Here is a 25,532-nt window from a genome sequence, read left to right as displayed (position 1 = left end):
GTAACCCACACGGGTGTTGGTTCTTCTAAGGAACATGTCTGCACACCAGGGTTACACAGGTGTTGGTTCTTCTAAAGAACATGTCTGCACACCAGGGTTACACAGGTGTTGGTTCTTCTAAAGAACACGTGTGCACACCAGGGTTACACAGGTGTTGGTTCTTCTAAAGAACATGTCTGCACACCAGGGTTACACAGGTGTTGGTTCTTCTAAAGAACATGTCTGCACACCAGGGTTACACAGGTGTTGGTTCTTCTAAAGAACATGTCTGCACACCAGGGTTACACAGGTGTTGGTTCTTCTAAAGAACATGTCTGCACACCAGGGTTACACAGGTGTTGGTTCTTCTAAAGAACACGTCTGCACACCAGGGTTACACAGGTGTTGGTTCTTCTAAAGAACACGTCTGCACACCAGGGTTACACAGGTGTTGGTTCTTCTAAAGAACACGTCTGCACACCAGGGTTACACAGGTGTTGGTTCTTCTAAAGAACACGTGTGCACACCAGGGTTACACAGGTGTTGGTTCTTCTAAAGAACATGTCTGCACACCAGGGTTACACAGGTGTTGGTTCTTCTAAAGAACATGTCTGCACACCAGGGTTACACAGGTGTTGGTTCTTCTAAAGAACATGTCTGCACACCAGGGTTACACAGGTGTTGGTTCTTCTAAAGAACACGTCTGCACACCAGGGTTACACAGGTGTTGGTTCTTCTAAAGAACATGTCTGCACACCAGGGTTACACAGGTGTTGGTTCTTCTAAAGAACATGTCTGCACACCAGGGTTACACAGGTGTTGGTTCTTCTAAAGAACACGTCTGCACACCAGGGTTACACAGGTGTTGGTTCTTCTAAAGAACATGTCTGCACACCAGGGTTACACAGGTGTTGGTTCTTCTAAAGAACACGTCTGCACACCAGGGTTACACAGGTGTTGGTTCTTCTAAAGAACATGTCTGCACACCTGAGTAACCCACACAGGTGTTGGTTCTTCTAAAGAACATGTCTGCACACCAGGGTTATACAGGTGTTGGTTCTTCTAAAGAACACGTCTGCACACCAGGGTTACACAGGTGTTGGTTCTTCTAAAGAACATTTCTGCACACCTGGGTTACACAGGTGTTGGTTCTTCTAAAGAACACGTCTGCACACCAGGGTTAAACAGGTGTTGGTTCTTCTAAAGAACATGTCTGCACACCTGTGTAACCCACACAGGTGTTGGTTCTTCTAAAGAACATGTCTGCACACCAGGGTTACACAGGTGTTGGTTCTTCTAAAGAACATGTCTGCACACCAGGGTTACACAGGTGTTGGTTCTTCTAAAGAACACGTCTGCACACCAGGGTTACACAGGTGTTGGTTCTTCTAAAGAACATGTCTGCACACCAGGGTTACACAGGTGTTGGTTCTTCTAAATAACATGTCTGCACACCAGGGTTACACAGGTGTTGGTTCTTCTAAAGAACATGTCTGCACACCAGGGTTACACAGGTGTTGGTACTTCTAAAGAACATGTCTGCACACCAGGGTTACACAGGTGTTGGTTCTTCTAAAGAACATGTCTGCACACCAGGGTTACATAGGTGTTGGTTCTTCTAAAGAACACGTCAGCACACCTGGGTTACACAGGTGTTGGTTCTTCTAAAGAACACGTCTGCACACCAGGGTTACACAGGTGTTGGTTCTTCTAAAGAACACGTCTGCACACCAGGGTTACACAGGTGTTGGTTCTTCTAAAGAACATGTCTGCACACCAGGGTTACACAGGTGTTGGTTCTTCTAAAGAACATGTCTGCACACCAGGGTTACACAGGTGTTGGTTCTTCTAAAGAACACGTCTGCACACCAGGGTTACACAGGTGTTGGTTCTTCTAAAGAACATGTCTGCACACCAGGATTACACAGGTGTTGGTTCTTCTAAAGAACACGTCTGCACACCAGGGTTACACAGGTGTTGGTTCTTCTTAAGAACATGTCTGCACACCAGGGTTACACAGGTGTTGGTTCTTCTAAAGAACATGTCTGCACACCAGGGTTACACAGGTGTTGGTTCTTCTAAAGAACACGTCTGCACACCAGGGTTACACAGGTGTTGGTTCTTCTAAAGAACATGTCTGCACACCAGGGTTACACAGGTGTTGGTTCTTCTAAAGAACACGTCAGCACACCAGGGTTACACAGGTGTTGGTTCTTCTAAAGAACATGTCTGCCCACCTGCAGAGTGGACTTGTAGTACTGGTTGTTGGCGTCCAGGTGGCACAGGCCGTCGTTGGGCACCACGATGCCCGCCATCTTGCTGTCCATGCCAAAGTGTGAGTCAGCATCACTGACAAAGACCAGAAGACGCATGGAGTCGTTCCTCCAACCGATCTTGTCCTGAAGGAAGAGGAGGAGTTACTGGTCTAGTCCTCTTTGGACTAACGTTAGGCATCAGCCAGGAACCGACTCTGACTTTCACACTGATGCTCAGCTAACTGATCATCTCCATACACAGTGTGGAGCCGCTCCACTAACTCAATCATAGACAGCTGTGGGCCTTTCCAAATCATTGCCAATCAACTCAATTTACTTAGTAGAAGTTGTGACTACTAGTACATGTTGTGACTATTAGTATACATTGTGAGTAGTAGTAAAAAGTTGAGACGGCTAGTAGATGTTATGACTACTAGTTGATGTTGTGACTACTAGGAGACATTGTGACTACTAGTAGATGTTGTGACTACTAGTAGATGTTCTGACTACTAGTTGATGTTGTGACTACTAGTAGATGTTGTGACTACTAGTAGATATTGTGACCAGTAGTAGACATTGTGAGTAGTAGTAAAAAGTTGAGACGGCTAGTAGATGTTGCGACTACTAGTAGATGTTGTGACTACTAGTAGATGTTCTGACTACTAGTAGATGTTCTGACTACTAGTAGATGTTGTGACTACTAGTAGATGTTCTGACTACTAGTAGATGTTGTGACTACTAGTAGATGTTGTGACTACTAGTAGACATTGTGAGTACTAGTGAAAAGTTGTGACTACTAGTAGATGTTCTGACCAGTAATAGACATTGTGAGTACTACTAAAAAGTTGAGATGGCTAGTAGATGTTGTGACTATTAGTAGACATTGTGAGTACTAGTAAAACGTGACTACTATTCGATGTTGTGACTACTAGTAGATGTTGTGACTACTAGTAGACATTGTGAGTACTACTAAAATGTTGTGACTACTAATAGATGTTATGACTATTAGTATACATTGTGAGTACTAGTAAAAAGTTGAGACGGCTAGTAGATGTTATGACTACTAGTAGATGTTGTGACTACTAGTAGATGTTATGACTACTAGTAGATGTTGTGACTACTAGTAGATGTTATGACTACTAGTAGATGATGTGACTACTAGTAGATGTTGTGACTACTAGTAGATGTTATGATTAATAGTAGACATTGTGAGTACTAGTAGATGTTGTGACTACTAGTAGACATTGTGAGTACTACTAAAATGTTGTGACTACTAATAGATGTTATGACTATTAGTATACATTGTGAGTACTAGTAAAAAGTTGAGACGGCTAGTAGATGTTATGACTACTAGTAGATGTTGTGACTACTAGTAGATGTTATGACTACTAGTAGATGTTGTGACTACTAGTAGATGTTATGACTACTAGTAGATGTTGTGACTACTAGTAGATGTTATGACTACTAGTAGATGATGTGACTACTAGTAGATGTTGTGACTACTAGTAGATGTTATGACTACTAGTAGATGTTATGATTAATAGTAGACATTGTGAGTACTAGTAGATGTTATGACTACTAGTAGATGTTGTGACTACTAGTAGATGTTATGACTACTAGTATACATTGTGAGTACTACTAAAATGTTGTGACTACTAGTAGGTGTTATGAGTATTAGTTTACATTGTGAGTACTAGTAAAAAGTTGTCACTACTAGTAGATGTTATGACTACTAGTAGATGTTGTGACTACTAGTAGATGTTGTGACTACTACTGGATGTTGTGACTACTAGTATACATTGTGAGTACTAGTAAAATGTTGTGACTACTAGTAGATGATGTGACTACTAGTAGATGTTGTGACTACTAGTAGATGTTATGACTACTAGTAGATGTTGTGACTACTAGTAGATGTTATGACTACTAGTATACATTGTGAGTACTACTAAAATGTTGTGACTTCTAGTAGATGTTATGAGTATTAGTTTACATTGTGAGTACTAGTAAAAAGTTGTCACTACTAGTAGATGTTATGACTACTAGTAGATGTTGTGACTACTAGTAGATGTTGTGACTACTACTGGATGTTGTGACTACTAGTATACATTGTGAGTACTAGTAAAAAGTTGTCACTACTAGTAGATGTTATGACTACTAGTAGATGTTGTGACTACTAGTAGATGTTGTGACTACTAGTATACATTGTGAGTACTAGTAAAATGTTGTGACTACTAGTAGATGATGTGACTACTAGTAGATGTTGTGACTACTAGTAGATGTTATGACTACTAGTAGATGTTGTGACTACTAGTAGATGTTGTGACTACTAGTAGATGTTGTGACTACTAGTATACATTGTGAGTACTAGTAAAATGTTGTGACTACTAGTAGATGATGTGACTACTAGTAGATGTTGTGACTACTAGTAGATGTTATGACTACTAGTATACATTGTGAGTACTACTAAAATGTTGTGACTACTAGTAGATGTTATGAGTATTAGTTTACATTGTGAGTACTAGTAAAAAGTTGTCACTACTAGTAGATGTTATGACTACTAGTAGATGTTGTGACTACTAGTAGATGTTGTGACTACTACTGGATGTTGTGACTACTAGTATACATTGTGAGTACTAGTAAAAAGTTGTCACTACTAGTAGATGTTATGACTACTAGTAGATGTTGTGACTACTACTGGATGTTGTGACTACTAGTATACATTGTGAGTACTAGTAAAATGTTGTGACTACTAGTAGATGTTGTCACTACTAGTAGATGTTATGACTACTAGTAGACATTGTGACTACTAGCAGACATTGTGAGTACTAGTAAAATGTTGTGACTACTAGTAGATGTTATGACACCACTGCTGCTCACTGCTCCCCTCACCTCCCAGGGGGGTGATGAAGGTGATGTGTCAAATGCTGAGAATAATTTGGCCACACCTTGTGTGTGTGTGTGTGTGTGTGTGTGTGTGTGTGTGTGTGTGTGTGTGTGTGTGTGTGTGTAAAAAGTAGTAGAGTGGTGGTGGTGGTGGTGTAGTCACCCCGCAGACAGCAGCCTGCATGAGAGCATCAAAGCCACCTTCCAGAATATCCACGTTGGCAGACACCTGCTGCATGGACACCTTCTCCTTGAAGTGGGCGGAGCTACTGGTCAGCGACAACACGTGTTGGTAGCCAAAGGTGGGCGAGCAGCTCCCTCCTGCACTGCTGCTCCGTGCACACACACACACACACACACACACACACACACACACACACACACACACACACACACACACACACACCTTCAACTCAACAACTTGGGACTGCTTTTTATCCTTCCATCCATTTTCTACCGCTTGTCCTTTTGGGGTGGTGGGTGGTGCTGGAGCCTATCTCAGCGGCACTCGGGCAGAAGGCGACGTACACCCTGGACAAGTCACCACCTCATCACAGGCCCCAGCTAAAGAATACTTAGCAGTAATTGAATTAACTTTCCTATTTTAAAAAAATAATAATAATTTTACATTTAAAAACATGTGGAAAAATGCATTTTTTTTTTTTTTTCTTCGATCGTATTTATTTATTTTTATTTGGATTCACTTTTCAGGTTCCTTATTCCAAAGAAGATTGGCTTCACGGTGGCAGAGGGGTTAGTGCGTCTGCCTCACAATACGAAGGTCCTGCAGTCCTGGGTTCAAATCCAGGCTCGGGATCTTTCTGTGTGGAGTTTGCATGTTCTCCCTGTGAATGCGTGGGTTCCCTCCGGGTACTCCGGCTTCCTCCCACTTCCAAAGACATGCACCTGGGGATAGGTTGATTGGCAACACTAAATTGGCCCTAGTGTGTGAATGTGAGTGTGAATGTTGTCTGTCTATCTGTGTTGGCCCTGCGATGAGGTGGCGACTTGTCCAGGGTGTACCCCGCCTTCCGCCCGATTGTAGCTGAGATAGGCGCCAGCGCCCCCCGCGACCCCGAAAGGGAATAAGCGGTAGAAAATGGATGGATGGATGATGGATACATCACATATTACACTTGTAAATATTTTTGGGGGGAAAATATTGCATATTTTGTGTTTGTGTGTCATGAAAAACTTTTTTTTTTTTTTTTTGACAAAAAGGGCACAAAAACAAAAAAAACATTAAACATGTATAATCAATAGATTGATCTGAATTTGATCTACAGATTTAAATGCTGAAAGTTAAAAAAAATAATAATAATAATGTATGACATATTTTTAACACTTTTATGAGTGGGACCCTTTTGGATCCCTAAGAAGTTTAGTAGGACTTTCCTTTTTTAAATCTTATTGCTGGAAGAATAATGGATTAAAAATATATTTTGTTATTGACCTATTTAAGCCTAAAAATACTTCACATGAAATATTCCACTTTTAAATTTAGGGGGTAAGATTACATATTTTGTGTTCTTGCCATAAAAAAAACAGTTTTCTTTGACAAAAAGGGCACAAAACAAACAAAAAAACACAATAAAAAAACATTAAAAATGTATAATCAATAGATTGATCTGAAGTTGATCTACAGATTTAAACATTAAAAGTTAAAAACAATAATAATAATGTATGACATATTTTTAACACTTTTATGAGTGGGACCCTTTTGGATCCCCAAGAAGTTTAGTGGGACTTTCCTTTTTTAAACCCTATTGCTGAAAAAATAATGAATTAAAAATATATTTTGTTATTGACCTATTTAAGCCTAAAAATACTTCACATGAAATATTCCACTTTTAAATTTAGAGGGTAAGATTGCATATTTTGTGTTCTTGCCATAAAAAAAAACTAAGTTTTCTTTTACAAAAATGGCACAAAACAAACAAAAAAACACAATAAAAAAACATTCAAAATGTATAATCAATCGATTGATCTGAAGTTGATCTACAGATTTAAATGCTGAAAGTTAAAAATAATAATAATAATGTATGACTTATTTTTAACACTTTTATGAGTGGGACCCTTTTGGATCCCCAAGAAGTTTAGTGGGACTTTCCTTTTTTAAACACTCATTGTTAAAATAATAATGAATTAAAATAAACATTGTTATTGACATATTTAAGTCTAAAATGACTTCACATCAAATATTCCACTTTTAATTTTTTGGGGGGTAAGATTGCATATTTTGTGTTCTTGCCATAAAAAAACAACAACAATTTTTCTTTGACAAAAATGGCACAAAACAAACAAAAAAACACAATTAAAAAACATAAAAAATGTATAATCGACAGACAGATCTCAAGTTGATCTACAGATTTAAACATTGAAAGTTAAAAATAATAATAATAATGTATGACTTATTTTTAAGACTTTTATGAGTGGGACCCTTTTGGATCCCCAAGAAGTTTAGTGGGACTTTTCTTTTTTTAAACCCTCATTGTTGGAAAATAAGAATGAATTAATATCAATGTTGTTATTGACCTTTTTAAACCTAAAATGACTTCACATCAAATATTCCACTTTTAAATTTTTGGGGGGGTAAGATTGCATATTTTGTGTTCTTGCCATTAAAAAAAATAATAATAAAAGTTTTCTTTGACAAAAAGGGCACAAGGCAAACAAAAAAACACAATTAAAAAACATAAAAAATGTATAATCGACAGATAGATCTGAAGTTGATCTACAGATTTAAACATTGAAAGTTAAAAATAATAATAATAATAATGTATGACTTATTTTTAACACTTTTATGAGTGGGACCCTTTTGGAACCCAAAGAAATTTAGTGGGACTTTTCTTTTTTTAAACCCTCATTTTTGGAAAATAATAATGAATTAATATAATGTTGTTATTGACCTTTTTAAGCCTAAAATGACTTCACATCAAATATTCCACTTTTAATTTTTTTTTTGGTGGGGGGGGGGGGTTAAGATGTGTTTTTGACATTAAAAAAAACAAAGTTTCCTTTCACAAAAATGGCACAAAATAAACAAAAAAAAACAACATAAAAAAAATAACAATGTATAATCGACAGATAGATCTGAAGTTGAACTAAATGATGCAAGTTAAAAATAATAATAATAATATAGATATGTGTAATAATGTAATGTATTTAACACTTTTATGAGTGGGACCCTTTTGGATCCCAAGAAGTTAAGTGGGACTTTTCTTTATTAAACCCTATTGCTGAAAAAAAAATAATGAATCAAAATAAATGTCGTTATTGACATATTTAAGCCTAAAATGACTTCACTCAAATATTCCACTTTTAATTGGCAAACGTATACGTTTGCCATAAAAAAAAAAAAAGTTTTATTTGACGAAAAGGGCACAAAACAAACAAAAAAAACAACATAAAAAACATTAAAAATGTATAATCAATAGATTGATCTGAAGTTGATCTACAGATGTAAACATTGAAAGTTAGAAATAATAAAAATAATAATAATAATAATGTATGACTTATTTTTTAACACTTTTATGAGTGGGACCATTTTGGATCCCCAATATGTTTTGAAGGACTTTTCTATATTAAACCCTCATTTTTGGAAAATAATAATGAATTAATATAAATGTTGTTATTGACCTTTTTAAGCCTAAAATGACTTCACATCAAATATTCCACTTTTAAATTTTTTTTGGGGGGGGGGGGGCTAAGATGTGTTTTTGCTAAAAAAAAACACTAAGTTTTCTTTCACAAAAATGACTCAAAATAAACCAAAAAAAAACATAAAAATATAAAAATGCATAATCGACAGATGCAAGTTAAAAATAATAATAATAATAATGTAGGTATTTGTAATAATGTAATGTATTTAACACTTTTATGAGTGGGACCCTTTTGGATCCCAATAAGTTAAGTGGGACTTTTCTTTATTAAACCCTATTGCTGCAAAAATAATAATGAATCAAAATAAATGTCGTTATTGACATATTTAATCCTAAAATTACTTCAAATATTCCACTTCTAATTTTTAAAATTGCATATTTTGTGTTTTCTAGCCATAAAAAAACAAGTTTCCTTTGACAAAAAGGGCAAAATACATTAAATATTAACTTTATATCAACAGATTGAGCTGAAGTTGATCTAGAAAGTTAATAATATATATATATATATATATATATATATATATATATATATATATATATATCAGGGTTTCCCACACATTCAGTTATTTGTGACGGCCCGCCACGAAAGAATTACGGCTGCCACAAATAAAAAAATTGCTCATAAAAGCAATGGGACTGTCTGTGAATGGAGCTTGTAGTTACTTATTATATAAATATGTAAATATTATATAAATATGTACATAAAGTGTTGTAATAATATTCCAACTCTGTGTTCTTCTTGGTCATGTATATATATATATATATATATATATATATATATATATATATATATGTATGTGTCTGTGTGTATATATGTGTGTGTGTGTATGTATATATATATATATATATATATATATATAAATATATATGTGACTTAGTATATGACCGAGACCAGACTTAAGAGGAGCCCTAAAGGTTAAAAAGAACATGTATATATTGTATTGGTTTTGAAGATAAAACAATATAAAAATGGCCCCCAAATGCTAAGTGTGGCAAAAGTTAGGACACCCCCGGTAAATGTGGTTCTCGTGATTGTTTCTTTCGTTTCAAAACCAAATGATCATAAGGACCTGAAGGCCCATCTCCGCTCCAGTTCTCACCCGCAGGGGTTGGCCAGCTCTTCTTCCGTGATCCTGATGAAGGGCAGCACGGGCTTCTCCACAAAAGAACCGAAGCCCATGCGGAACTTGCTGGTGAGGTTGGCCATCTCCTTGGACAGCGAGGAGCCCAGATCCTTGATGGTGTTCAGGTCGTCGATCATGGACGCCGACAGGTCCATCAGGTAGTAGAGGTCCACGGGGTAGTCTTCCGTGTGCTGGATCTTCACCTGAAAAGTCACCTGACCGCCTGCCCCGGGATCAAACACCTCAGCGAGACCGCCAGGAAACATCTGGAAAAGAGCTCAAAGGCGCTACCTGCTCGTAGTTTGAGGGACATCTTCTGCGGGGAGATCTGGGTGCGGTTCATGCTGGACGTCTTCTTGCCCAGCGGCTGGTCCTGAAGGATCTGCGCTTCGGAGACGGGAAACTGCAAGTGAGTCCCGGCACAACCTTTGCCCAGCAGGCCGGCCGGCGTGTCGCACCTCTGGCTGACCGCCAGCCAGCTGCTGAAGTTCTGAGGGGGAGGCGGAAGACCACGTTAGCCTGGAGAAGACATCAAGGCCACCTTGAGTACTCCCACCTCCTGGGTGCACCAAGCACAGTCTGGACCCAGTTGGAGACACTGCTCGCAGGTCACAGCGCCGCCTGTTGGACAGGAACCTGCAGCACACACACAATTAGCCACCTAGCCTAGCAGCCTCAACGCCACAAAATACAAACCCTGTTTCCATATGAGTTGGGAAATTGTGTTAGATGTAAATATAAACAGAATACAATGATTTGCAAATCCTTTTCAAGCCATATTCAGTTGAATATGCTACAAAGACAACATATTTGATGTTCAAACTCATACATTTTTCATTAACTTTAGAATTTGATGCCAGCAACACGTGACAAAGAAGTTGGGAAAGGTGGCAATAAATATGAATTAAGTTGAAGAATGCTCATCAAACACTTATATGGAACATGCCACAGGTGTGCAGGCTAATTGGGAACAGGTGGGTGCCATGATTGGGTATAAAAGCAGCTTCCATGAAATGCTAAGTAATTCACAAACAAGGATGGGGCGAGGGTCACCACTTTGTAAGCAAATTGTGGAACAGTTTTAGAACAACATTTCTCAACAAGCTATTGCAAGGAGTTTAGGGATTTTACCATCTATGGTCCGTAAAATCATCAAAAAGTTCAGAGAATCTGGAGCAATCACTGCACGTAAGCCATGATATTACGGACCTTTGATCCCTCAGGCGGTACTGCATCAAAAACCGACATCAGTGTGAAAAGGATATCACCACATGGGCTCAGGAACACTTCATAAAACCACTTTCAGTAACTGCAGTTGGTCGCTACATCTGTAAGTGCAAGTTAAAACTCTACTATGCAAAGCCAAACCCATTTATCAACAATATCCTGAATAGCCGCCGGCTTGGCTGGGCCCGAGCTCACCTAAGATGGACTGATGCAAAGTGGAAAAGTGTTCTGTGGTCTGACGAGTCCACATTTCAAATTATATTTGGAAACTGTGGAGGTGGTGTCCTCCAGAACAAAGAGGAAAATAACCATTCGGTTTGTCATAGGCGCCATGTTCAAAAGGCAGCATCTGTGATGGTATGGGGGTGCATTAGTGCCCAAGGCATGGGTAACTTACACATCTGTGAAGGCACCATTAATGCTGAAAGGTACATACAGGTTTTGGAGCAACATATGTTGTCATCCAAGCAACGTTATCATGGACGCCCCTGCTTATTTCAGCAAGACAAGTGTTACAACAGCGTGGCTTTGTAGTAAAAGAGTGCTGTTACTTTCCTGGCCCGCCTGCAGTCCAGACCTGTCTCCTTTATGAAGCGTAAAATACGAAAACAAGACCTTGGACTGTTGAAGGACTGAAGCTCCACATGAAACAAGAATGGTAAAGAATTCCACTTTCAAAGCTTCAACAATTAGTTTCCTCAGTTCCCAAACGTTTATTGAGTGTTGTTAAAAGAAAAGGTGATGTAACACAGTGGTGAACATGCCCTTTCCCAACTACTTTGGCACGTGTTGCAGCCATGAAATTTTAAGTTAATTATTAATGTCAAAAAAAAAAATTTATGAGTTTGAACATCAAATATGTTGTCTTTGTAGCATATTCAACTGAATATGGGTTGAAAAAGATTTGCAAATCATTGTATTCTGTTTATATTTACATCTAACACAATTTCCCAACTCATAAAGTGCATTATTATTTTTTTAACATGCCTCAAAACTGCAGCTTGGAATTTGGGACATGGTCTCCCTGAGATCATCCTGACACCGACTACAACTATGGGAAATACTATACTTTCACTTTCACAAAGTGCATTTTTATTTTTTTAAACATGCCCCAAAACAACAGTTAAAGTCCAGAGTATACTAGAGTCCTAAAGTAAACAATAACATAGTCCTCCTTTAGTGCAATGCTGCCTGGCATACTGTATAACAGGAAAAACAATAAAGTGGGCTCAATCTGCCCTGTTCTAACATATTTGTATGAGTTACATACATTTTCTGCAAGCTGGTGGTGAGTGCTTGAAGGGGCCTAGCAGTCAGCCAGAGCTCCTGAAATGCTGCGTTAAGACAGGCCACCTCCGCTCACTGCCAGCTGCAAAGTGTGCGCCATGAAGGACAGACTAGCCACACCCAACTCCACCGTAGCTTTTGCCATACTGCGTGCGTAGTCCCAGACCACAACGTGGGCTTTCGCCCTGTGGTGTTTTTTGTTGTATTTTGTTTTTTTTTCTCAGCGGAGTCTTTAAGCGACAACTGTGTGGTACTACTTTTTTTTCGCTGTTTGCTTTTCATCCATCTTCCGCCTGTATTCATCCTGTATCTCCTTATGATTCTTGAAGAGGTGGGAGATTAAATTGCTCGTATTAAAAAGGAAGACGCCTTGGTTCCTCCTCGCATGACCAACTTTTTGCAGTCACATCAAATTGCCAGTTTTTTTTCCGTCCGACACACATTTTAAAATAATCCCAAACCATAGACATGGTGTTGTTAGTCAGTCACCGAGCGAGCTGGCTTGTTAGCCACGGCTACAGCACCGGCAACAACACCCTTGCTGACTGGGAGACGCAACTGCTCTGTACTGCTCCCCACGTCCGTGTTTTACCTGATGTGTTCCTCTCTATACAGCCGCATTTTAAAAAGTCGTTAATTTTACTTTTTAAAACTAATACCGATAATTTCCGATATTACATTTTAAAGCATTTATCAGTCGATAATATTGGCCTGCTGATATTATCGGACATCGGTAACCAAAATACCGTATTTCCTTGAATTGCCGCCGGGGCGCTAATTATTTTAAAACCTCTTCTCACTCTGGCGCTTACCAAAGGCATGCGGTAAATTTAGGCCTGCGCTTATAAATTTGAGTGTGATGTAAGGATACCATCATGAAAAGCACATTTAATAAATAAAAAAAACCTTATTATGGTCTTACCTTTACTTATAAATGAAGTCCATGCGCAGCTCCTTCTGATCAAAAGCATCGATAACTTGTTTATAGAAGTCTTCCTTATCTTTCTTCAGTTTTAAAAGTCTCTCTTTCTCGATGGAAATCTTCCTTTATTACCCCCTGCTTTGATTGAAAGTCCATTTTAGAAAACTGTTTTATTTTAGATATGCAATCCTCCATGTTAAAAGTGCAAGCGGGAGGAAAACATAAAGGATCGCTGCTCACTCTTGCTGCTTGTTGTCACTTCTTCTGCAGCCGAGTAGTCGCAAGAAGGATCACTAGCGCCCTCTACCACCAGGAGGCGGGAGTCATTTAATGACTCATATTTGACACACGCAGCTACGGTATATTAATAAAACATAGCTGCTTACTGTTTTTTTTAGCATATTCAATAGCTTGGACCTTAAATCCTACTGAATAGCTCTTAATCTTCTTCCCTTTATGCGATTTCAAATGATTGAAATCAGCCTCCTCCATTTTGAAAATGATGACAGGTGAAGTGCCACTCGTGACGTGACGAGTTTGACCCGGCGGAAATTCTAGGCAGGCGCTAATAAAAATAATATTTTGCGAAACGAGTTTGACCCGGCAGTAATTCTAGGCAGGCGCATACTATATACCCGGCGGCAAATCAAGGAAATACGGTAGGTGTTTCTCTGCGGTGGTCAGTTGTCATACACTTTCCCACCAGGTGTGGCAGTAATGACAACATCAAACAAACAGAAGAAGTCTGGAGCTAAAGTCACGGAGAAGGGCAAAAATGATGACTAAAGTGCTCAAGCAAAATTTTATTTGCACTTTATTATTAATTTAGTTTACTTATTGTAACACGACTTAATTACGGGGCGGTATAGCTCGGTTGGTAGATTGGCCGTGCCAGCAACTTGAGGGTTCCAGGTTCAATCCCCACCTCCGCCCTCCTAGTCACTGCCGTTGTGTCCTTGGGCAAGACACTTTTCCAGTGCCACCCACACTGCTTTAAATGGAACTTGGGTTTCATTTAGGGTTTCACTATGTAAAAGTGCTTTAAATCACTAGAGAAAAGCGCTATATAAATATACTTCACTTCACTTTATATGTGCGTTATTTATAAGTCCCTCCTTGTGTTTGTTTATTTGGTTATTTTTCAATCCACCTGACCTAAGCCTAATGTTCATACATTCATCTTATTTTTGTAATACATGAAATATCACAATTTCCCCTCAGGGGTTAATAAAGTACTTCTAATTGTGATTCTGATGTATTGCAGTAATATTTGGGGTGTTACTTCAATCAAAGTACTTGTAATTGTGATTCTGATGTACTGCAGTAATATTTGGGGTGTTACTTCAATCATACCTTCACAAAAATCCCACTAATTCAACAAAAAACTCTTGAGAATGAGTTTATCTCCCTTTAGAAAGCACAAGAATATTTCATGTAAACACTTGGTTGAACATCCCAGATTTATCCCCATGACTACCGCACGCACGCACGCACGCACGCACGCACGCACGCACGCACGCACGCACGCACGCACGCACGCACGCACGCACGCACGCACGCACGCACGCACGCACGCACACACACACACACACACACACACACACACACACACACACACACACACACACACACACACACACACACACACACACACACACACACACACACACACACACACACACACACATATGATTCATGTCAATCATAATAACTTCAATAGACAGGGATATAAGCCGAGTAACTTATAAATAGCTAATGTTATTAGGAATATTGAAAAAATATACATGAAAAATAATGACAGCCAACCAAACTAAATTAGTTTTATTTGATATACAATATTAACCAATTATTATTATTAATATTATCAATACCAGTATTACTACTGTGCTATTTTTTATTATTATTACTGTACTATTATTACTAATATTTCTATTATTACTATTATTATTATATTGTTACTATTACTGTACTATTAATAATAATAATAATAATAATATTACTACTAGTACTATTATTAACAACAATAATATCACTACTACTACTACTACTGTCATTATTATTATTATTATTATTATTACTAATTTATTATTATTGTTCCATCCATCCATTTTTCTACCGCTTGTCCCTCTCAGGGTCGTGTGGGGGGCTGGAGCCTATCCCACCTTATTACTATTAATAACATTACTATTTTTATCATTTATTTTAATATTATTATTGCTATACTATTATTATTATTACTATATTATTATTATTATTACTATACTAATATTATTGCTATTATAATAATATTATTGCTATTATTATTGTTCCATCCATCCATTTTTCTACCGCTTGTCCCTCTCCGTGTCGGGGGGCTGGAGCCTATCCCACCTTATTACTATTAATAATATTACTACTATTATTATTACTATACTATTATGATTAATAGTAATGATATTATTACTACTATTATTAATACTACTCCTACTTTACTATTATTATTAATATTATTACTACTATCATTATTTATTTTACTATTATTTTTACTATACTATTATTATTATTACTATTACTATATTGTTATTATTATTACTATACTCTTATTATGGTTATTATTATTACTATTATCATAGTTCCATCCATCCATTTTCCTACCACTTGTCCCTCTCCGTGTCGGGGGGCTGGAGCCTATCCCACCTTATTACTATTAATAATATTACTACTATTATTATTACTATACTATTATGATTAATAGTAATGATATTATTACTACTATTATTAATACTACTCCTACTTTACTATTTTTATTAATATTATTACTACTATCATTATCCATCCATCCATCCATTTTCTACCACTTGTCCCTCTCGGTGTCGTGTGGGGGGCTGGAGCCTATCCCACCTTATTACTATTAATTTTATCACTACTATTATTATTACTACACTATTAGGATTACAAATAAATAATAATAGTATTACTACTATTATTAATACTACTACTACTTTACTATTATTATTAATATTATTAGTACTACTATTGTTATTTATTTTACTATTATTATTATTATTATGCTATCATTATCATTACTACACTGTTATCATTGTTGTTTTTATTATTTACACTACTACTATCATTATTATTATTGTTACTAATCAGGTACGAGCCAATAAAAAAATAAGCTGTGAGGAGATAATGAGCATTAAATTAGTTTGTGTTTGTAGATCAAGAAAATAATTTTGATTTAAGTCCATCCATCCATCCATTTTCTACCGCTTGTTCCCTTTGGGGGCGCTAGTCATTTATTTAATTAATAACCCATTAATAATTGTTTAACAATAGTTGAGCAACATTGTTGGGCTTGTTTGAAATGGTGGTAAATGATTAAATATAATTAAATGATTAAATATAATTTAAAAAAGAATATATAAATATATATAATTTATATTTTTGTTTTTGAAACATAATCAACATTGCAATTGTAAATATATATTTTCATTCAATCTCTCTTATTGAAATGAGCCTGTAATAAAGTTGTGTCAAAGGGAAAGTGCTGAGTTGAAATCATAAACACCACGTGACGTCGCTTCACGCTTTGTCTGCACTGCACACACACACACACACACACACACACTCACACACACACGCACACACACACTCACCTTCCACGGTGCTGATCCAGCAGCAGAGAGTCCAGGTGAGGTCCAGCAGGAGAAGCAGCGCCATAAGTCCGTGACGTCACCACCAACAACAACAACAACAACATTCAAGTGGCGTGATATTTCCACGGCTCCATGCTCCTTCTTGTCACGCGCACAGCGGAAGTGAAGAGGTCTTACCTGCAGGGGGCGGGGGGAGGAAAATCAGGTGAGCCGCTGCCTCACCTGCGCTGCCTTTTTATGCTCACTTCCGCCCAGGTGAGGCGGCGAGAGAGAGCGGTGACGTCACACAATGACGCAAAGTGTTTAAAAGTCTTACTGAAAAAAATGCGTCTTTTTATGCAATCATACAAATAAAAGATTTTCAAATACATTTTTTTTACATAAATTCTCACTTTGTGTCCAAATAAAAATGTTTGCTTTTCTGTGGTTAGGTTGCGACTTTATCTTGTGGGCGTGGCCTCCTCGGAGCAGGACGGTAGAAGCCTTGCTATTGGTCAGTGTCTAATGATTACTTCCGCCCTGCTTGTTGACTTTCTCTTATGTTTTTGTTTTTCATCTTCTTTGTTTGCAAATACATTTTTCATTGAACGGCATAAAAAGATACATTTGATATTTTATATGTTTTATATTTACTATCACTGTGAAGGTTTGTTTGTGTGTTAATGAGCAAAACTTGACTTGAGGAGGTCATCTGGCCTTGTTGCCCTCCGTCACCGAGCAACCCTCCTCTAAAAGGCTATGTACCTATTCAATTGGCCCTTTTTTTCTGAACACGTGAATAGCAAAATGTTCCCAACCCAAAACAGCAAAACCACACCTTCTTCCCCATGCTTCGACATGTGTGGGGGACATGTGTGGGACATGTGGGGGACATGTGGGGGACATGTGGGGGACATATGTGGGATATATGTGGGACATGTGGAGGATATATGTGGGACATGTGTGGGACATGTGTGGGACATGTGGGTATATATGTGGGACATGTGTGGGACATGTGGGGGACATATGTGGGATATATGTGGGACATGTGGAGGATATATGTGGGACATGTGTGGGACATGTGTGGGACATGTGGGTATATATGTGGGACATGTGTGGGACATGTGTAGGACATGTGGGTATATATGTGGGACATGTGTGGGACATGTGTGGGACATGTGTGGGACATGTGTAGGACATGTGGGTATATATGTGGGACATGTGTGGGACATGTGTGGGACATGTGTGGGACATGTGGAGGATATATGGGGGACATGTGTGGGACATGTGTGGGACATGTGGGTATATATGTGGGACATGTGTGGGACATGTGTGGGACATGTGTGGGACATGTGGAGGATATATGGGGGACATGTGTGGGACATGTGTGGGACATGTGGGTATATATGTGGGACATGTGGGGGACATGTGTGGGACATGTGTAGGACATGTGGGTATATATGTGGGACATGTGTGGGACATGTGTGGGACATGTGTGGGACATGTGTAGGACATGTGGGTATATATGTGGGACATGTGTGGGACATGTGTGGGACATGTGGAGGACATGTGGGTATATATGTGGGACATGTGTGGGACATGTGTGGGACATGTGGGGGACATGTGTGGGACATGTGTAGGACATGTGGGTATATATGTGGGACATGTGTGGGACATGTGGGTATATATGTGGGACATGTGTGGGACATGTGTAGGACATGTGGGTATATATGTGGGACATGTGTGGGACATGTGTGGGACATGTGGGTATATATGTGGGACATGTGTGGGACATGTGTGGGACATGTGGAGGACATGTGGGTATATATGTGGGACATGTGTGGGACATGTGTGGGACATGTGGGGGACATGTGTGGGACATGTGTAGGACATGTGGGTATATATGTGGGACATGTGTGGGACATGTGTGGGACATGTGGGTATATATGTGGGACATGTGTGGGACATATGTGGGACATGTGTGGGACATGTGTGGGACATGTGTGGGACATGTGTAGGACATGTGGGTATATATGTGGGACATGTGTGGGACATGTGTGGGACATGTGGAGGATATATGGGGGACATGTGTGGGACATGTGTGGGACATGTGGGTATATATGTGGGACATGTGTGGGACATGTGTGGGACATGTGTGGGACATGTGGAGGATATATGGGGGACATGTGTGGGACATGTGTGGGACATGTGGGTATATATGTGGGACATGTGGGGGACATGTGTGGGACATGTGTAGGACATGTGGGTATATATGTGGGACATGTGTGGGACATGTGTGGGACATGTGTGGGACATGTGTAGGACATGTGGGTATATATGTGGGACATGTGTGGGACATGTGTGGGACATGTGGAGGACATGTGGGTATATATGTGGGACATGTGTGGGACATGTGTGGGACATGTGGGGGACATGTGTGGGACATGTGTAGGACATGTGGGTATATATGTGGGACATGTGTGGGACATGTGTGGGACATGTGGGTATATATGTGGGACATGTGTGGGACATGTGTGGGACATGTGTAGGACATGTGGGTATATATGTGGGACATGTGTGGGACATGTGTGGGACATGTGTGGGACATGTGGGTATATATGTGGGACATGTGTGGGACATGTGTGGGACATGTGTAGGACATGTGGGTATATATGTGGGACATGTGTGGGACATGTGTGGGACATGTGGGGGACATGTGTGGGACATGTGTAGGACATGTGGGTATATATGTGGGACATGTGTGGGACATGTGTGGGACATGTGGGTATATATGTGGGACATGTGTGGGACATGTGTAGGACATGTGGGTATATATGTGGGACATGTGTGGGACATGTGTGGGACATGTGTGGGACATGTGTAGGACATGTGGGTATATATGTGGGACATGTGTGGGACATGTGTGGGACATGTGGGGGACATGTGTGGGACATGTGTGGGACATGTGTGGGACATGTGGAGGACATGTGGGTATATATGTGGGACATGTGTGGGACATGTGTGGGACATGTGGAGGACATGTGTGGGACATGTGTAGGACATGTGTAGGACATGTGGGTATATGTGTGGGACATGTGTGGGACATGTGGGGGACATGTGTGGGACATGTGTGGGACATGTGTGGGACATGTGTAGGACATGTGGGTATATATGTGGGACATGTGTGGGACATGTGTGGGACATGTGGGGGACATGTGTGGGACATGTGTGGGACATGTGTAGGACATGTGGGTATATATGTGGGACATGTGTGGGACATGTGGGAGACATGTGTGGGACATGTGTGGGACATATGTAGGACATTTGTAAGACATATGTAGGACATATGTGAGACATGTGTGGGACATGTGTGGACCACACATGAATGTAGGACACATGACTATAGACAATTTGAATATAGAACACATGAATGTAGTACACATGAATGTAGTACACATGAATGAAGAACACATGAATGTTGGAAAACATCAATGTAGGACCAGTGAATGTAGTACACATGAATATAGAACGCATGAATGTAGCACACATGAATGTGGAACATATGAATGTAGGACACATGAATGTAGTACACATGAATGTAGACACATGAATGTAGTACACATGAATGTAGTACACATATATGTAAAACACATGAATGTAGAACACATGAATGTAGTACACATGAATGTAGTACACATGAATCTAGTACACATGAATGTAGACATCTTAATGTAGTACACATGAATATAGAACGCATGAATGTAGCACACATGAATGTGGAACATATGAATGTAGAACACATGAATGTAGTACACATGAATCTAGACCACATGAATGTAGAACACATGAATGTAGTACACATATGTAAAACACATGAATGTAGAACACATGAATGTAGTACACATGTATGTAGAACACATGAATGTAAAACACATGAATGTAGGACACGTGAATGTAGACACATGAATGTAGTACACATGAATGTAGAACACATGAATGTAGTACACATGAATGAAGACCACATGAATATAGCAAAACATCAATGTAGGATCAGTGAATGTAGTACACATGAATATAGAACGCATGAATGTAGCACATATGAATGTGGAACATATGAATGTAGAACACATGAATGTAGTACACGTGAATGTAGTACACATGAATGTAGAACACATGAATGTAGTACACATGAATGTAGAACACATGAATGTAGTACACATGAATGAAGAACACATGAATGTAGAACACATGAATGTAGTACACATGAATCTAGTACACATGAATGTAGACATCTTAATGTAGTACACATGAATATAGAACGCATGAATGTAGCACACATGAATGTGGAACATATGAATGTAGAACACATGAATGTAGTACACATGAATCTAGAACACATGAATGTAGAACACATGAATGTAGTACACATATATGTAAAACACATGAATGTAGAACACATGAATGTAGTACACATGTATGTAGAACACATGAATGTAAAACACATGAATGTAGGACACGTGAATGTAGACACATGAATGTAGTACACATGAATGTAGAACACATGAATGTAGTACACATGAATGAAAAACACATGAATATAGGAAAACATCAATGTAGGATCAGTGAATGTAGTACACATGAATATAGAACGCATGAATGTAGCACACATGAATGTGGAACATATGAATGTAAAACACATGAATGTAGTACACATGAATGTAGAACACATGAATGTAGAACAAATAAATGTAGCACACATGAATGTTGATCATATTAATGTAGTACACATTAATGTAGTACACAAGAATGTAGACATATGAATGTAGCGCAGATGAATGTAGACAATATGAATGTAGCACATATTTATGTACAACGCATGAATGTAGAACACATGAATGTAGCACATATGAAAGAAGAACATTTGAATGTAGGACACATGAATATAGACTACATGAATGTAGAACATATGAATGTAAAACACATGAAAGTAGAACACATGAATGTAGAAATATAAATGTAGCACACATGACCATAGGCCACATGAATGCAGTACACATGAATTTAGGTCACATGAATGTTGATCACATTAATGTAGAACACATTAATGTAGTACACATGAATGTAAACATATGAATGTAGAGCAGATGAATGTAGTTAACATGAGTGTAGCACACATGAATGTAGAACATATGAAAGAAGAACATTTGAATGTAGTACATATGAATGTAGTACACATGAATGTAGTACATATGACAGAATTACATTTGAATGCAGGACACATGAATGTAGACACATGAATATAGAACATATGAATGAAGTACATTTGAATGTAGGACACATGAATGTGGGACATATGAATGTAGGATACATGAATGTAGGACATATGAACGTAGAACATGTGAATGTATGTCCCGTGAATGTAGTACACGTGAATATAGGACACATTAAAATAGAAAACATGAATGTAGACAACGTAAATGTAGAACACATGAATGTAGTACACATGAATCTAGTACACATTAATGTAGACATATGAATGTAGAACACAGGAATGAAGAACACATGAATGTAGTACACATGAATGTAGGACATATGAATGTAGACACATGAATGTAGAACATATGAATGTAGAACATGTGAATGTATGTCCTGTGAATGTAGAACACATGAATGTAGTACACGTGAATATAGGACACATTAAAATAGAAAACATGAATGTAGAACACGTGAATGTAGTACACATGAATCTAGTGCACATTAATGTAGACATATGAATGTAGAACACAGGAATGAAGAACACATGAATGTAGTAGTACACATGAATGTAGTACACGTGAATATAGGACACATTCAAATAAAAAACATGAATGTAGAACACGTAAATGTAGAACACATGAATCTAGTAGTCATTAATGTAGTCATATAAATGTAGACAACAGGAATGTAGAACACATGAATGTTGAACATATGAATGTAGTACACATGAATAAATGTCCCGTGAATGTAGACCATGTGAATGTAGTACACATTAATGTAGAACACGGGAATGTAGAACACATGAATGTAGAACACATAATGTAAAACACATGAATGTAGAACACATGAATGTAGAAGATAAATAAGGCTGTGAAGGTGTTAAAGTGTTCACACCTGAAGGGAAAGTTTCCCTGCCTTGTTTTACTCCAAGGAATCTTTCAAGTCTGCAACATGCAACACACTCTTGTACACACACACACATATATATATACATATATATATATATATAGTAGTATAAAATGTTTGGTTAAATTGTATGAATGCTGAAGAGTCAAAGCCAAACTGAAATGCTAAAAGTTAGCACGCCGGTTGGATAACATCAAGTAGCAAAAATAATAAGTGAGCTGAGATGAAAAAAAAAGCTAGCTTGCAAACATTACCATGCTAACATGCTAAAAAATAACATGTTCATGTTTACTAATGTTAGCATGCTAACAGGTATCACTTGTGAAGAAACAAACTTTTGGACTCTGAGGCGCATACCAACAAATTTAGCTAAAAAGACGAAAAAAAAGAAGCTAACATGCTAAGGGATCATTTGTCAAGAAAAATGTATTTGACTTTGAGGTGCATACCAACAAAATTTGCTTTAAAAAATGCTAGCATGCTAATGTATAATTTGTCAAGTAACAAAGTATTTGAGTCTGAGGCGTTTACCAACGAAATTTAAAAACCAAAATGTGCATGCGAACTTTACAATACTAACGATTGTGTCAAAAAAATTAGTCAGGGGCCACAAAGGTCGCCTTGGGACTCTCCTGTACTTGAGACTGAAAAGGAGCATCTATCAGGACCATCAATATGTTGGCACCAACTTGACTCTTGGGAGGAACCATCCATTCAGAACCCATTCTCCATTCTGAGTCAGTACTTTTTTAATAACAGTTCTATGATGAACTACATTCCTCCATCAAGTAGATAAACAAGCCTAAAATAGTTCTATATTACTATATTAGTTTTGTTGAATAAAATGTTTCATTTTACAAATAAGAATGGCGATTATTTAAAGGCTTACTGAAAGCCACTACTAGCGACCACACAGTCTGATAGTTTATATATCAATGATGAAATATTAACATTGCAACACATGCCAATACGGCCGCTTTAATTTACTAAATTGCAATTTTAAATTTCGCGCAGAGTATCCTGCTAAAACGTCTCGGTATGATGACACGTACGCGTGACGTCACGCATTGTAGAGGACATTTTGTTCCAGCATCGTTCCCAGCTATAAGTCATCTCTTTTCATCGCATAATTCCACAGTATTCTGAACATTTGTGTTGCTGAATCTTTTGCAATTTGTTCAATGAATAATGGAGACGTCAAAGAAGAAAGCTGTAGGTGGGAATCGGCGTATTGCGGCCGCCTTTAGCAACACAAACACAGGCCGGTGTTTCATTGTTTACATTCCCGAAAGATAACGACAGAGCGGTCAAGCGAACACGGTTGGATTGAACCACACACACACAAAGTACAGTGTATTATGCAGCGATCATTTCGAAAGATTGTGTTTCGAAGAGGGTCCCTTGCGAAGGGCAGAGATGGGCATCGCCACCACCCGTCGACTGGTGCTGAAGAAAGGTGCGGGGCCGACCTTCAGGTTGTACAGGTACGACCATATAATCTCACTAAAACACTAGTAACACAATAAGCAGATAAGGGATTTTCCAGAATTATCCTAGTAAATTTGTCTAATAACATCTGAATTGCTCCCACTGTAAAGTATATTTTTTCTAGTCCTTCACTCTCACTTTCCTCATCCACAAATCTTTCATCCTCGCTCAAATTAATGGGGAAATCGTCGCTTTCTCGGTCCGAATCGCTCTCGCTGCTGGTGGCCATGATTGTAAACAATGTTCAGATGTGAGGAGCTCCACAACCCGTGACGTCACGCGCACATGGTCTGCTACTTCCGGTACAGGCAAGGCTTTTTTATTAGCGACCAAAAGTTGCGAACTTTATCCTCGATGTTCTCTACTAAATCCTTTCAGCAAAAATATGGCAATATCACGAAATGGTCAAGTATGACACCTAGAATGGACCTGCTATCCCCGTTTAAATAAGAACATCTCATTTCAGTAGGCCTTTAAAAGAAATGTGTTTCTTTGTTGGTCTCCAGGGAGCTGCAAAGAGTGGCCTCACCTCCCTGAGGCGTCCTCTGGCAACATGGGGCCGTGTCCTCCTTGTCACCGCTGAAAAATGGCCCCAAGACACTCGCCGCTTTTGTGTGGCGGCTCCGTGACACACTGGCATTGTGGCCACGCCCACTCAGCCAGCCGGGGGTCATGCCACGCCGCGTGTGTGTGTGTGTGTGTGTGTGTGTGTGTGACAATGAGTGACAGTAACAAGTGTGGCAGCATGGAGCTGACACAGGCCTGCATCAGTCAGAAGATGAAGAATGATACTCCAACATGTCCAAGATGTTTGTCAACTTCTCCTGCTGAGGATGAGGAGGAAGGTGGTGTAACGTCGCCTCCTTCCTGCAGAAGTATGTGAGGAATGCAGGTGTAGAAGTAGATGGTGCATGCAGTGAGTGAGG

At 38.8% G+C, this 25,532-nt stretch overlaps 1 protein-coding gene across 2 annotated transcripts in view; it reads right to left on the bottom strand.

The window, feature by feature from the left end:
• Positions 1–25,276, bottom strand: part of itgb6 (integrin, beta 6) — a 63,790-nt gene extending 38,514 nt beyond the window's left edge. The window contains exons 1-8 of one of the 2 annotated variants that reach the window (XM_061887317.1): positions 25,136–25,276; positions 16,978–17,154; positions 10,460–10,539; positions 10,362–10,393; positions 10,195–10,285; positions 9,880–10,126; positions 5,281–5,446; positions 2,217–2,378 (exon numbers count right to left, since the gene is read on the bottom strand). In XM_061887317.1, coding sequence (XP_061743301.1) covers positions 2,217–2,378; positions 5,281–5,446; positions 9,880–10,126; positions 10,195–10,285; positions 10,362–10,393; positions 10,460–10,539; positions 16,978–17,081 — 882 coding nt within the window. In that variant the 5' untranslated portion in view covers positions 17,082–17,154; positions 25,136–25,276. Of the gene's footprint in view, positions 1–2,216; positions 2,379–5,280; positions 5,447–9,879; positions 10,127–10,194; positions 10,394–10,459; positions 10,540–16,977; positions 17,155–25,135 lie in introns of both variants that reach the window. The other variant, XM_061887316.1, reaches the window with a different exon arrangement.
• Between the last annotated feature and the right edge of the window lie 256 nt (positions 25,277–25,532).

Source organism: Nerophis ophidion, linkage group LG25 (assembly GCF_033978795.1).
Source record: "Nerophis ophidion isolate RoL-2023_Sa linkage group LG25, RoL_Noph_v1.0, whole genome shotgun sequence".
Taxonomy (NCBI): domain Eukaryota; kingdom Metazoa; phylum Chordata; class Actinopteri; order Syngnathiformes; family Syngnathidae; genus Nerophis; species Nerophis ophidion.
The sequence above is the reverse complement of the archived record's forward strand: the minus strand, read 5'-3'. Positions and strand labels throughout refer to the sequence as shown.